The 16,180-nt window shown below is 37.6% G+C and overlaps 1 protein-coding gene across 3 annotated transcripts in view; it reads left to right on the forward strand.

Annotated features, from left to right (window-relative positions):
• The window catches only part of KIFAP3 (kinesin associated protein 3), a 163,987-nt gene that overhangs the window by 14,155 nt on the left and 133,652 nt on the right, over window positions 1-16,180 (forward strand). For all 3 annotated transcript variants that reach the window (XM_030823994.1, XM_003258855.3, XM_003258856.3), the window contains exons 2-3: window positions 5,598-5,729; window positions 14,149-14,303. In XM_030823994.1, the coding sequence (XP_030679854.1) occupies window positions 5,598-5,729; window positions 14,149-14,303 (287 nt within the window). The remainder of the gene's footprint in view (window positions 1-5,597; window positions 5,730-14,148; window positions 14,304-16,180) is intronic.

Here is a 16,180-nt window from a genome sequence, read left to right on the forward strand (position 1 = left end):
TTTAAAGTAGTTTTTTCCAATTGTGTGAAGAAAGTCATTGGTAGCTTGATGGGGATGGCATTGAATCTATAAATTACCTTGGGCAGTATGGCCATTTTCACGATATTGATTCTTCCTATCCATGAGCATGGAATGTTCTTCCATTTGTTTGTGTCCTCTTTTATTTCATTGAGCAGTGGTTTGTAGTTCTCCTTGAAGAGATCCTTCACATCCCTTGTAAGTTGGATTCCTAGGTATTTTATTCTCTTTGAAGCAATTGTGAATGGGAGTTCACTCATGATTTGGCTCTCTGTTTGTCTGTTATTGGTGTATAGGAACGCTTGTGATTTTTGTACACGGATTTTATATCCTGAGACTTTGCTGAAGTTGCTTATCACCTTAAGGAGATTTTTGGGCTGAGACAATGGGGTTTTCTAAATACGCAATCATGTCATCTGCAAACAGGGACAATTTGAGTTCCTCTTTTCCTAATCGAATACCCTTTATTTCCTTCTCCTGCCTGATTGCCCTGGCCAGAACTTCCAACATTATGTTGAATAGGAGTGGTGAGGGAAGGCATCCCTGTCTTGTGCCAGTTTTCGGAGGGAATGCTTCCAGTTTTTGCCCATTCACTATGATATTGGCTATGGGTTTGTCGTAAATAGCTCTTACTATTTTGAGATACGTCCCATCAATACCTAATTTATTGAGAGTTTTTAGCATGAAGGGTTGTTGAATTTTGTTGAAGGCCTTTTCTACATCTGTTGAGATAATCATGTGGTTTTTGTCTTTGGTTCTGTTTATATGATGGATTACATTTATTGATTTGCATATGTTGAACCAGCCTTGCATCCCAGTGGTGAAGCCCTCTTGATCATGGTAGATAAGCTTTTTGATGTGCTGTTGGATTTGGTTTGCCAGTATTTTATTGAGAATTTTTGCATCGATGTTCATCAGGGATGTTGGTCTAAAATTCTCTTTTGTTGTTGTGTCTCTGCCAGGCTTTGGTATCAGCATGATGCTGGCCTCATAAAATGAGTTAGGTAGGATTCCCCCTTTTTCTGTTGATTGGAATAGTTTAGAAGGAATGGTACCAGCTCCTCTTTGTACCTCCAATAGAATTCGGCTGTGAATCCATCTGGTCCTGGACTTTTTTTGGTTGGTAGGCTATTAATTATTGCCTCAATTTCAAAGCCTGTTATTGGTCTATTCAGAGATTCAACTTCTTCCTGGTTTAGTCTTGGGAGGGTGTATGTGTCCAGGAATTTATCCATTTCTTCTAGATTCTCTGGTTTATTTGCATAGAGGTGTTAATAGTATTCTCTGATGATAGTTTGTATTTCTGTGGGATCAGTGGTGATATCCCCTTTATCATTTTTTATTGCATCTATTTGATTCTTCTCTCTTTTCTTCTTTATAAGTCTTGCTAGTGGTCTATCAGTTTTGTTGATATTTTCAAAAAACCAGCTCCTGGATTCATTGATTTTTTGAAGGATTTTTTTTGTGTCTCTATCTCCTTCAGTTCTGCTCTGATCTTAGTTATTTCTTGCCTTCTGCTAGCTTTTGAATGTGTTTGCTCTTGCTTCTCTAGTTCTTTTAATTGTGATATTAGGTGTCAATTTTAGATCTTTCCTGCTTTCTCTTGTGGGCATTTAGTGCTATAAATTTCCCTCTACACACTGCTTTAAATGTGTCCCAGAGATTCTGGTATGTTGTGTCTTTGTTCTCATGGTTTCAAAGAACATGTTTATTTCCGCCTTCATTTCATTATGTACCCAGTAGTCATTCAGGGGCAGTAAACCTGAGACATTTTCATATGTTTATTTGTGGATAGGAATGGACTATTAAATAATTACTAAAGAGCACCTTTGAGTAGGCAAGAAAAGATTAGATTTGGTTAGGGTTATCATTTGTTGTTTCTTTGCCCTAGACGGTTCTGGTTTTCAGCTGTTCCTCCCCCACATCCCCCCTCAACCCATCTGATTTAGCATTTGTCCCAGTTTTAAAAAATGTTATGGAGGTATCATTAGTAATTACATTAAAACAAGCTGGGATGGAGGATTTGGTAGATTTCCACTTTGTACTTCAAGCTTCTGCTAGTGTCTTGTCTAGTAGTATATGAGACATATGAGCAGTGAATAGAGTTCCCCATTAAGCAGCCTATTGTGCCATACCCATGCTGTAAACTGTGGAAATGCATGCATATGCTCTGACAGTTAGTAGGGTCGTTTGGAATTGTGGACACTTACATATTAGGTATTTTTTAAGTAGATGCAGGAAATAGATGCATAGCAATCCTGCCAGAGAGCATATGGAGAGCAGACCAAACACTTCCTACAATGGCTATGTTATTTGCTGTATGGTATAAATCCACAACTGTTTTTTATTTTATTATTTGATACAATTTTATTTTGCAGTAAATCCTTTTGAAAAGAATAATTTTTAAAAGTTCTTATTTAATGAAAAGTTAAGGACTGCATTTTTGGTTTCTCAAGAAAATTGATAATGAATGGGTGGCAACACAAGGTTCATCAGCATTTATTATCTTTCTTAAGGGTCACAATAATATCTCTAACCACATGAAATCTAGGAACATAAGGTTGTACTTCAGAAGTTAATAATTAAGAACTCAGTCCCGAAAGGTGACAGTTTATCACATGCAGTTATAGAAGGTATATTTTATATTACTGTGTGAAGCATAACTTCTCATTGAGATTAAAAGAAAATGATTTTTCTAAGTCAATTTAGCACACTTTTGGTTCTAGTTTTCTTATACATGTATGAAAACAAAGTGAAGCAGAGAGGTTATTGAGAAGGCTGTATTAGTAGAAGAAATTTGCAACCAGCCAAAAGGTATCAATTTAATATCGGTGTCATAGGATGCTTCAAATAGAAATTCATTAATTTCTAATAGTGGCTTAAATTTTTTTCATCTAATTAATGGAATTCAAGTAGAACGTTTGGAAATTAATTCTCCCAATAGTTAAATATCTGACATCATTGTGAATGCTATTCAGCTTGAAAGTTCAGCATTTAAGATAAAATGATAGTTGCACATCATTGTGAATGCTATTCAGCTTGAAAGTTCGGCATTTAAGATAAAATGATAGTTTCACCCCTACTAGATTACTACCCTTAAGCCTCTTCTGTTAAAAAAAAAAAAAACTATAGCTGTCATTCTCTCTTTGTATATTATTTAGTATAGATAGAAAAATATGTGAATGTATATGTGGTAAAGTTAACAAGTGATTACTTCTTGTAAGTTTTTGAATTTATTTTTTCTTTGCTCATTTCTGTTTTAGTTTTCCTATAGTAAACATAAGTTGATTTTGTGATAAATAAATTGTAATTAACTTACTCCTCTAAAACACACATACACAGCAAAAAAAAGGCAAACAAAAACTAAAAAGGAGTGGTGAGGCATTTCATTTTTTTCCTTTTTAATTATTTGATTCCTTTAAGGAAAGGCAAGATATGAGACAACAGAGGGCAAGAATTATGCAGTTCCTCCAGCTGCCAATATGTAAAAGACCCATTTTAAAGTGGTATTAGGAGGCTAGTCTAAGGATCTGCATTTATATTTTATTCTTATTCTTTTCTTCCCTTAACTGGATACAGTTATAAAAAGTGCAGTACTGGGATTGCTTTTCATATTATCAGGAAGGAAGTAACTAGTTTGCCTTATGTAATTAAGATAGTTTCTTATGTAGTTAAGATAGTGATGCTACATTATATCTGTTTCTCAGCTTTCCTTAGATCTTTTGTTTCCTGTGACTTCTATAGCTTTTGTACATATATCCATTTATCTTACCTTTTGGAATCTGTACCATTCTTTTAAATATATATTTATATCTCATTTCCTAATTCCTCGATTTTTGCTGGCCTGCCTGGCTTCTGTTTTCATTCTTTACTTGTCCTATATGTCTTACTATCACTTTAGTTGCTGACCTACCTAGACTCTATGCTTTAGTGTACTTAATTTCCTACCCTAACACTATACTTGACTGTTAATCATAACCCTAATATCACTCCAGGTGCATCTCCTTTTCATATGGAATTCTGGTGAACAGATCCGTTAAAAATTATTTTAAAAATATGCATAATTAGTCAAAGTATTATTTCCTACTGAAAGAAAAGCTTTGAGTTTCTAATTATTGGAATTAAATTTAAGGTGTGGTCATATTTTTGTTTTTTCTTATCAGGCTAAAAGACCCCACTAGTCAGCTAACTGCTAGCTGGGATTAAGAATGAGAGGCTGGGCACGGTGGCTCACGCTTGTAATCCCAGCACTTTGGGAGGCCGAGGCGGGCGGATCACGAGGTCAGGAGATCAAGACCACGGTGAAACTGCGTCTCTACTAAAAATACAAAAAAATAGCCGGGCGTGGTGGCGGGCGCCTGTAGTCCCAGCTATTCGGAGAGGCTGAGGCAGGAGAATGGCGTGAACCCGGGAGGCGGAGCTTGCAATGAACCGAGATCGTGCCGCTGCACACCAGCCTGTGTGACAGAGTGAGACTCCGTCTCCAAAAAAATAAAAAAAAGAATGAGAGATGTTGCATGTTTCTGTTGCTTAATCTCTTCCAGCACAACCAACTTTATCACCTTCTAAAATGGCCAAGTGGCAAATAGTGATTAATTCATCATTGGTTTACTGCAATTAAGAATTCATTTTGCGACTTTATGGGCTTGAAGAAAGACTATATACAACCTTTCCATAGAACCCCTATAATTTGAGATATGTGACTGTACAGCCTACCTAACCTGTAAATGCTTTTTTGTTATGTAATTGGGGTGTGATTCAGTGATTTTATTTAGGTACTAATGCTACAACTTGTACAATTATGTTAGATGATACATGACATATATTGTAACATAGGCAATTTCTTCCTGTCTTTTGGTCCAGTTAATGGGGTAATTAATGGGCAGGTTGATTTTTTTTTTTTTAATCGAGACAGAGTTTCATTCTATTGCCCAGGCTGGAGTGCAGTGGCACCATCAGAGGGCTCAAGTGATCCTCCCACCTCAGCCTGCGATTAGCTAGGACTACAGACACCTGCCACCATGCCAGGCTAGTTTTTAAATTTTTTGTAGAAACACAGTCTTGCTATGTTACCTGGGCTGGTCTCAAACTTCTGACCTAAAGCATTTCTCCCATGTTGGTCTCCCAAGTCACTGGGATTACAGGTGTGAGCCATCATGTCTGGCCTGACTTTTTCTTTTAATATAAATTTTAAGGCAGTTTGTCTTTGATTTTGAATAACTGACTTTTAGTTGAGGTCATCCTCTCCAAAGCCATCTTACTTGTTTATGTTTCATTCACTTGCTCTTATGCATGATTCTTTGGTAAATGTATTTTTTTCTTAGGTAGAGCTATTTATAAAGATACTTTATGCATGACAAAGTTATATATATACATTTATGTGTATACATGTGTGTATATATACACACATATATATATAAAAAACAGAGAAAAAGTTATCTCTAATCCCAAGTCAAGAGTAATCTGATTCAGATGCACATGTTAATCCAACCCACATGTTATAGACCTAAAAATAGATAAAAACCATGGCCACTTTGAGAGTTTTAATCTGGTTATGTCATTTCAATTTTGTATTACAGGAAAGTTAAAGGAGGGAATATTGATGTACATCCATCAGAAAAAGCACTCATTGTTCACTATGAAGTGGAAGCTACCATTCTTGGAGAAATGGGGGACCCCATGTTGGAAGAACGAAAAGAATGTCAAAAAATGTAAGTAGTAGTGAACATTGTATAAACTTTTATACAAATCTGATATTATTTTGACCCACATAGGTGATTAATTATGGCATTCTTCCAGGCATACTTCATCTTAGTGAAGGAGAGATTATATTAAACTATAAATATGGAGTATATTAATCCTAGAAAAAAATGAGATTTTTGTAAGCTTAATAGGAACCTGTTGTAACATATATATTCTAATTTATCCCATTTAGAAAATGAATATAATAGATTATGAACTACTAACTTGTGAAATCAACCATAAAAGATGTGTTTCTGGGTTTGTTTTTTTTTTATTTTACTTTAAGTTCTGGGATACATGCACAGAACGCGCAGCTGTGTTACATAGGTATACGTGTGCCATGGTGGTTTGCTGCACCTATCAACCCATCATTTAGGTTTTAAGCCCTACATGCATTAGATATTTGTCCTAATGCTCTCCCTCCCCTTGCCCCCCACCCCCTGACAGGCCCTGATGTGTGATGTTCCCTCCCCTGTGTCCATGCATTCTCATTGTTCAATCCCCATTTATGAGTGAGAACATGTGGTGTTTGGTTTTCTGTTCCTGTGTTAGTTTGTTGAGAATGATGGCTTCTAGCTTCATCCATATCCCTGCAAAGGACATGAACTCATTCTTTTTTATGGCTACATATTATTCCATGGTGTATATGTGCCACATTTTATTTAGGCCCAGTCTATCATTGATAGGCATTTGGGTTGGTTCCAAGTCTTTGCTATTGTAAGTAGTGCTGTAATAAACCTATGTGTTAATGTATCTTTAGAGTAGAATGATTTATAATATTTTGGGTATATGCCCAGTAATGGGATTGCTGGATCAAATGGTATTTCTGGTTCTAGATCCTTGAGGAATCGCCACATTGTCTTCCATAATAGTTAAACCAATTCCAATTTCTCCACAGCCTGAGCAGCATCTGTTGTTTCCTGACTTTTTAATAATCACCATTCTAACTGGCGTGAGATTGTATCTCATTGTGATTTTGATTTGCATTTTTCTAATGACCAATGATGATGAGCTTTTTTTCCTGTGTTTCTTGGCCGCATAAATGTCTTCTTTTGAGAAGTGTCTGTGCATATCCTTTGCCCACTATTTGATGGGGTTGTTTGTTTTTTCTCTTGTAAATTTGTTTAAGTTCCTTGTAGATTCTGGATATTAGACCTTTGTCAGATGGGTAGATTGCAAAAAATTTTCTCCCATTCTGTAGGTTTCCTGTTCACTCTGATGATAGTTTCTTTTGCTGTGCAGAGGCTCTTTAGTTTAATTAGATCCCATTTGTCAATTTTGGCTTTTGTTGCAATTGCTTTTGGTGTTTTAGTCATGAAGTACTTGTCCATGCTTATGTCCTGAATGGTATTGCCTAGGTTTTCTTCTAGGGTTTTTATGGCTTTGGGTTTTACATTTAAGTCTTTAATCCATCTTGAGTTAACATTTGTATAAGGTGTAAGGAAGGGGTCTAGTTTCTGTTTTCTACAAATGGCTAGCCAGTTTTCCCAGCACCATTTATTAAATAGGAAATCCTTTCCCCATTGCTTGTTTTTGTCAGGTTTGTCTAAGATTAGTTGGTTGTAGATGTGTGGTGTTATTTCTGAGTCTCTGTTCTGTTCCATTGGTCTTTATCCCTGTTTTGATACCAGTACCATGCTATTTTGGTTACTGTAGCCTTGTAGTATAGTTTGAAGTCAGGTAGCATGATGCCTCCAGCTTTGGGTTTTTTTTGTTTTGTTTTATTTTTTGCTTAGAATTGTCTTGGCTATATGGGCTTTTTTTTTGTTCCATATGAAATTTAAAGTATTTTTCCTAATTCTGTGAAAAAAAATCAATGCTAGCTTGATGGGAATAGCATTGAGTCTATAAACCATGAGCAGTTTTTTCTTCCTATCCATGAGCATGGGATGTTTCTCCATTTGTTTGTGTCCTCTTTTATTTCCTTGAGAAGCGGTTTGTAGTTCTCCTCGAAGAGGTCCTTCACATCCCTTGTAAGTTGTATTCCTAGGTGTTTCATTTTCTTTGTAGCAATTGTGAATGGGAGTTTGCTCATGATTTGGCTGTCTGCTTGTCTGTTGTTGGTGAATAGGAATGCTTGTGATTTTTGTACATGGATTTTGTATACTGAGAATTTTGCTGAAGTTGCTTATCAGCTTATGGAGTTTTTAGGCTGACACGATGGGATTTTCTAAATATACAATCATGTCATCTGCAAACAGACAATTTGACTTCCTCACTTTGTATTTGAATACCCTTTACTTCTTTCTCTTGCCTGATTGCCTTGGCCAGAACTTCCAATACTATGTTGAATAGGAGTGGTGAGAGAGGGCATCGTTGTCTTGTGATGGGTTTCAAAGGGAATCCTTCCAGCTTTTGCCCATTCAATATGGTATTGGCTATGGGTTTGTCATAAATAGCTCTTATTATTTTGAGACATGTTCCATCAGTGCCTCGTTTATTGAGAGTTTTTAACATAAAAAGATGTTGAATTTTTTCGAAGGCCTTTTCTGCATCTATTGAGATAATCATGTAGTTTTTGTCCTTGGTTCTGTTTATGTGATGGATTATGTTTATTGATTTGCATATGTTGAACCAGCCTTGCATCCCAGGGATGAAGCCGACTTGGTCATGGTGGATAAGCTTTTTGATATGCTGCTGGATTCAGCTTGCCAGTATTTTATTGATGATTTTCACATTGATGTTCATCAGGGAAATTGGCCTGAAATTTTCTTTTTTTTGTTGTGTCTCTTCCAGGTTTTGGTATCAGGATGATGCTGGCCTCATAAAATGAGTTAGGGAGGAGTCCCTCTTTTTTTCTTGTTTGGAATAGTTTCAGAAATAATGGTACCCACTCCTCTTTGTACCTCTGGTAGAATTCTGCTGTGAATCTATCTGTTCCTGGCCTTTTCTTTTTTTGGTTGGTAGGCTATTACTGCCTCAATTTCAGAACTTGTTTATTGGTCTATTCAGGCATTCAACTTCTTCCTGGTTTAGTCTTGGGAGGTTGTATGTGTCCAGGAATTTATTCGTTTCTTATAGATTTTCTGGTTTATTTGCTTCGAGGTGTTTGTAGTATTCTCTGATGGTAGTTTGTATTTCTGTGGGATCAGTGGCGGTATCCCCTTTATCATATTTTATTGTGTCAATTTGATTTTTCTCTCTTTTCTCTTTATTAATCTAGCTAGCAGTCTATTTTGTTAATTTTTTTTTGACAAAACAGCTCCTAGATTCATTGATTTTTGGAAGAGTTTTTTGTGTCTTTATCTCTTTCATTTCTGCTCTGATCTTTGTTATTTCTTGTCTTCTGCTAGCTTTTGACTTTGTTTGCTCTTGCTTCTCTAGTTCTTTTAATTTTGATATTAGGGTGTCAATTTCAGATCTTTCCACCTTTCTGATGTGGGCATTTAGTGCTATAAATTTCCCTCTACACACTGCTTAAGCTGTGTCCCAGAGATTCTGATATGTTGTCTCTTTGTTCTCATTGGTTTCAAAGAACTTCTTTACTTCTGCCTTAATTTTTTTATTTACCCAGGAGTCATTTAGCACCAGATTGTTCAGTTTCCATGTAGTTATGCGGTTTTCAGTGAGTTTCTTAATCCTGAGTTCTAATTTGATTGCACTGTGGTCTGAGAGATTGTTTCTTATGATTTCCGTTCTTCTGCATTTGCTAAGGATTGCTTTACTTCCAGTTATGTGGTCGATTTTAGAATAAGTGCCATGTGACACTTAGAAAAATGTATATTCTGTTTATTTGGGGTAGAGAGTTCTGTAGATGTCTATTAGGTACACTTGATCCAGAGCTGAATTCAAGTCCTGAATATCCTTGTTAATTTTCTGTGTTGTTGATCTGTCTAATATTGATAGTGGGGTATTAAAGTCTGCCACTATTATTGTGTGGGAATCTAAGTCTCTTTGTAGGTCTCTAAGAACTTGTTTTGTGAATCTGAGTGGTCCTGTATTGGGTGCATATATATTTAGGAGAGTTAGGTCTTTTTGTTGCATTGAACCCTTTACCATTATGTAATAATGCCTTGTCTTTTTTTATCTTTGTTGGTTTAAAGTCTGTTTTATCAGAGACTAGAATTGCAATCCCTGCTTTTTTTTTTTCCCCATTTGCTTGGTAAATATTCCTCCATTCCTTTATTTTGAGCCTAAGTGTGTCTTTGCATGAGATAGGTCTCCTGAATACAGCACACCAATGGGTCTTGACTCTTTATCCGATTTGCCAGTCTGTGTCTTTCAACTGAGGCATTTAGCCCATTCACATTTAAGGTTAATATTGTTATATGTGAATTTGATCCTGTCATCATGCTGGTAGCTGGTTATTTTGCATGTTAGTTGATGTAGTTTCTTCAGTGTCATTGGTCTTTATATTTTGGTGTGTTTTTACAGTGGCTGGTACTGGTTTTTTCTTTCCATGTTTAGTGTTTCCTTCAGGAGCTCTTTTAAGGCAGGCCTGGTTGTGACAGAATCCCTCAGCATTTGCTTGTCTGGAAAGGTTTTTATTTCTCCTTTGCTTATGAAGCTTAGTTTGGCTGGATATTAAATTCTGTGTTAAAAATTATTTTCCTTAAGAATGTTGAATATTGGTCCCCACTCTCTTCTGGCTTGTAGAATTTCTGCAGAGAGATCCGCTATTAGTCTGATGGGCTTCCCTTTGTAGTTGACCTGACCTTTCTCTCTGGCTGCCCTTAACATTTTTTCCTTTGTTTCAGCCTTGGAGAATCTGATGATTATGTGTCTTGGGATTTATCTTCTTGAGGAGTATCTTAGTGGTGTTCTCTGTATTTCCTGAATTTGAATGTTGGCCTGTCTTGCTAGGCTCGGGAGGCTCTCCTGGATAATATCCTGAAGTGTATTTTCCAACCTGGTTCCATTCTCCCTGTCACTTTCAGGTACACCAATCAATTGTAGGTTTGGTCTTTTCACATAGTCCCATATTTCTTGGAGGCTTTGTTTTTTCCTTTTCATTCTTTTTTCTCTAATCTTGTCTTCATGCCTTATTTCAGCAAGGTGATCTTCAATCTCTAATATTCTTTCTTCTGCTTGATCGATTTGGCTATTGATACTTGTGTATGCTTCACAAAGTTTTCATGCTGTGTTTTTCAGCTCCATCAAGTCATTTATATTTCTCTCTAAACTGGTTATTCTAGTTATCAGTTCCTGTAACCTTTTATCAAGGTTCTTAGCTTCCTTGTATTGGGTTAGAACATGCTTCTTGAGCTCAGAGGAGTTTGTTATTACCCCCCTTCTGATGCCTACTTTTGTCATTTCATCAATCTCGTTCTCCATCCAGTTTTGTGCCCTTGCTGGAGAGGACTTGTGATCATTTGGAGGAAAAGAGGCATTCTGTTTTTTGGGATTTTCAGCATTTTTGTGCTGGTTTTTCCTCATTTTCGTGGATTTATCCTTTGATCTTTGAGGCTGATGACCCTTGGATGGGGTTTTTTTTTTTGGGGGGGGGTGTTTTTTGTTGATGTTGTTGTTGTTGTTGCTCTCTGTTTGTTAGTTTTTCTATCAACAGCCAGGCCCCTCTTCTGCAGGTCTGCTGCAGTATGCTGCAATTCCACTCCAGACCCCGTCCTCCTGGGTATTACCAGTGGAGGCTGCCAAACAGCAAAGATTGCTGCCTGCTCCTTCCACTGGAAGCTTTGTCCCAGAGGGGCACTGGCCTGATGCCAGTCAGAGATCTCCTTTATGAGGTGTCTATCAACCCCTGTTGGGAGGTCTCTCCCAGTCAGGAGGCATGGGGGTCAGGGACCCACTTGAGGAGGCAGTCTATGCCTTAGCAGAGCCGGTGCACTGTGCTGGGAGAATTTCCCTTGTCAGGATCAGCTGCTCTTATCAGAGCCAGCAGGCAGGAAAGATTAAGCCTGCTGAAGCTGTGCCCACAGCCACCCCTCCTGCCAGGTTCTCTGTCCTAGGGAGATGAGAGTTTTATCTGTAAGCCCCTAAGGCTGCTGCATTTCCTTCATAGATGCCCTGCCCAGTGAGGAGGCCTATAGAGAAGCAGTCTGGCCTCAGCTGCTTTGCCACACTGTGGTGAATTCTACCCAGTCCAAACCTCCCAGTCTTCTTAGCACTGTCTGGGGAAAACTGCCTACTACAGCCTCACTGATGGCAGACCCACCTCCCCCCACCAAACTCAATCATCCCAGGTCAACTCCAGACTGCTGTGCTGGCAGTGAGAATTTCAAGCCAGTGGTTCATAGCTTGCTGGGCTCCATAAGAGTGGGACTCACTGAGTGAGACCACTTGGCTCCTTGGCTTCAGCCCCCTTTCCAGGAGAGTGAACAGTTCTGTCTCACTAGGATTCCAGGCACCACTGGGGTATGAAAAAAACTCCTGCAGCTAGCTCGGTGCCTGCCCAAACAGCCACCCAGTTTTGTGCTTGAAATCCAGGGCCCAGGTGGTATAGGCTCACCAAGGATTCTTCTGATCTGCAGACTGCAAAAACTGTGGGAAAAGCATAGTACCTGGGCCGGGTAGCACAGTCCCTCACAGCTTCCCTTGGCTGAGTGAGGGAGGTCCCCCAGCTCCTTGCACTTCCTGGGTGAAGCGACACCCCCAACCCCGCTTCTGCTTGCTCTCCATGGGTTGTACCCACTGCCTAACCAGTCCCAGTGAGATGAACTGGGTACCTCAGTTGGAAGTGCAGAAATCACCCACCTTTTGCGTTGGTCTCACTGGGAGCTGCAGACTGAGGCTGTTTCTATTCAGCCATCTTGGCCCCTCCTCATGCCTCTTTCAACTCTTTCAAATGAGTTGAAAACATGTTCACACAAAAAGGTGCACTTGAATGTTTATAGCAGTTTTACTCGTAATTGCAAACAATTGGAAGCAAACTAGAGGTCTTTTTAGAGTTTTTCTCTGTATTGACGTTTCTTTCTATGCCTTCTGATGTGCAGCTAAAACAATATAAAAATATAATAAAATTAAATAACTTAAAAGGTAGGAACCAAAAAAACCTCAGATAAATTAAGGAAGAAATAAAGGGACAGAATATTGCTAGAGTTCTTCTTGTAAACCATTAGAAGGCACTCTAGCAAATTTAAACAGAAAAGGAATTTATTAAAAGCTATTACATAGCTTGTAGAACCCCGGGAGAGCCAGTTTTGGGGTTGAATATATAGCTGGGAATAATATCTAAGTCATTCTGCTGGAATAGTTTCAGGAGAAATCATCTACATATGGATAATAAGCTTACAGGACATTGCTCTGAGATCTCCACTCCTGCCCTTCTAATTCCTTGATGTCTTCCAACAAAAATTAGCCATCTTTAACACAAAATAATTCTACACAGTGGCTGCTTGTTCATCTTTCTCTTCTTCAAAAGAACCTTGCATGGGAGCATCTGCTTGACAGTCTTTTGACACCAGGTTGTCTCTTCACTTTGAACCTAATTTTATGTCTCTATACCTCTTCCTGGTACCCTGAATCCGTGTAACTAGGCAATTGTTTCCAAACTCTTAATAATGGTTTCTTAATGGGTTCCCAGTGAATCTCCTGGGCTAACTTTAAAAGGAGGGAGGTGTTGGCTAATTATTGTTTTTTAGTGCACTAACTTAAGTATAAAATGTATTCATTTGTTCCTCAGAATTCCTCATATAGATCTTAAAGTGGATCTCACTTTTTTTTTTTTTTTTTTTTTTTGAGACGGAGTCTCGCCCTGTTGCACAGGCTGGAGTACAATGGTGCGATCTCGGCTCACTGCAACCTCCACCTCCCAAGTTCAAACAACTCTCCTGCCTCAACCTCCCGAGTAGCTGGGATTACAGGCACATACCACCACACCTGGCAAATTTTTTGTATCTTTATTAGAGACAGGGTTTCACCATATTGGCCAGGCTGGTCTCAAACTCCTGACCTCGTGATCCCCTGGCCTCGGCCTCCCAAAGTGCTGGAATTATAGGCGTGAACCACCGTGCCCAGCCGGATCTCACTTATTTTTGCTTTTACCTTCTATATAGTTACCACCGGAACAACTGAATCTGAACATATCAATATTGTGTCTTGTCCCTAGCTGAAAAAAAGTTAGCATTTGTGGGTATGGTTAAGAAAATGATTTATTTATGATGGTATGGATTCTTACATTTAATAATGCTAAAGACTTTATATATTTTATGTTAGAAATACTGTTTTAAAACAGAATCTCTGAATATGCTGTCTTGCCTAGAGAGTCTGAAAAAGATTTTATGTTCCTTTTGTTATTTTGTTTGTCTATTTCAAAGAAAATCACTGCCTTGTATTTTTCTAAGCCTAATTATATCTAATAGTTTATTTTAGTAAGAGTCTATGGCCAGGTGCTCTATAATAATTTATAATCTATAAATTATTTTAAAGTAGTAGTATTGAAGTTATTACTTTTATAATATGTGAGTTGAAAAATTCTGTTATACTTAACAGCATTCGACTTAAGAGTCTCAATGCCAACACGGATATAACTTCCCTGGCAAGGAAGGTGGTTGAAGAATGTAAACTCATTCATCCTTCAAAACTAAATGAGGTAGAACAGCTGTTGTACTATCTACAGAACCGCCGTGATTCATTGTCAGGAAAAGGTAAGTAGTAGAATTCCTGGCTTCCTAATGCAAATCCAGAGTTGTTTGGTTATAGTTTGTCAAGCAACTATAAAAAAAAGTTTATCAAACTATTGATATTTGATGTTGGGTAGGTTTCTTTCACCAGTGCTATGAATGAGTAAACAATAAAGAATAAGCATTAATTGCTTTCATGGTAGGCTTTATATTAGATGCTTCCACATAAAATGGTCTAATTCTTTTTCATGTTTTGTGTGTGTACACATATACTGAAGTAAGAATAAAAAAGGAAATGTCTGTCATATTGATTCTAGAATAATTAAAGGAGAGAATTTGGGGCAGAAAACCTATTTTCACTGCCCCAACTAGACTGGTATTTTATAAACTTCTTTTTTATATTTGTTTATCATTTGGATGGATTATGTGTTAAAATATATATCATATGCCTTAGACTATCCTAAAGATATAACTTTCATGCATCTTTTTTTCTCTTTGTTTCTTTTTTTTTTGCAGCAGAGCTAAAGGTTTAATCTGGGGGTCACCAAACTAGGAGATGAGAGAAAACCTCAAATCCATCTCCTTGAAAAGTTTGGGGCTAGAGTTTTTAAGGGTTTTGGACTGGGCTGAAGTATGGAGATTGTTGATTGGTCAAAGAGTGTAAGGTGAAGTAATGGGACACGATGATGAAGAAGCTGTATTCTCATGCTGATTTCATTCCTCTATGAGGGTGTCCCGACTGGTTGGCGTCAGCTGTTTCACTGCAACTCAGGGTCTGAGAAACATTTTAAATGATCCTTAAGCAAAATCCTTATGATTCTAACATCGGAGATCCTGTCTGTAAGAACAATGGGGATGTAAATGGTCAGTATGTAGTGCTATGTGACTTTAGCAACAAGGAAATGGGCTAAAGTATAGCCTAATTAATGCTTAGTTATAACTATATTTCTGTCTGGAACAGAGTTCAAGTCAGAAAAATGGAAGAAATTTTTGAAAATCTTAGTTTGAAGACTTGTAGCCAGGAAAGAATTCAGGTTTAGTTCAAATTGTAGAAAACAATAAAAACTCAAAAATAATAGACGACTAGAATCTAGTAACAGGTATACTATAGTTTCTTTTGAAACAAAATTTTTATCTCTAGTATTCCATTTCTACCAAAGACAAATTATAGTAGGACCAATTTATTTGCAAAATAAGTGTTATACTTGGCTTGACTATTTGCATAAAACATGGCAAGAATATTCATTGGCCACATAGGCTCTTTTAAGTTGATTTTGCAGGAACTTTCCCATAAGGAATCTTAGTTTAGAGTTTGTAAAAGCCTCAAGGTTAGCTAAACCAAGGATTTATCCCTGCCTACAGATACCTATATGAATTGGGTTATTTTGGGAGCTCCACTCATCTCTTGTGGAGGTCCCAAAATAACTTGAGGTTTCTGGATCTGTTGAAAGTAACATTTTTTACTTACCACAGTTGAGGAACACTATAAAGAAACTACGTAGACAAGGTAGAAGGCTAGTCTTTCCGAGGTGCTCTGATTGGCTCTATAAAGTCAACGTCAACTCCTCAAAGCAGTCTGGTCATATCTGAAAATATGCCAATCCAGTCAAAGCCTTGGTAAAGTAGCTAGCATCTCCAATTGTGTCCTGCTACCAAAGAAAGCAGATTCTTATTGAATGTATGCAAATAACTATATTGCCGTAAAATAAGAATACTTATGAATGAAGTTTCCACATTTGTGAGAAGTCAGGTAAAAAGGCAAATTTTGCTCATAAAGATATACTTTACTTGTCAAAAGCTATAAATAGCTCAAAAGAAAAAAAAAGTTTTCTTGACTCCTCTTTAGTCAGAGTAACAGACTTCCAAACAGAATGTTGTCTGTTCACCTTGGAATTGCCATT

This window comes from Nomascus leucogenys, chromosome 12 (genome assembly GCF_006542625.1).
Source record: "Nomascus leucogenys isolate Asia chromosome 12, Asia_NLE_v1, whole genome shotgun sequence".
NCBI classification, from domain to species: Eukaryota; Metazoa; Chordata; class Mammalia; order Primates; family Hylobatidae; genus Nomascus; species Nomascus leucogenys.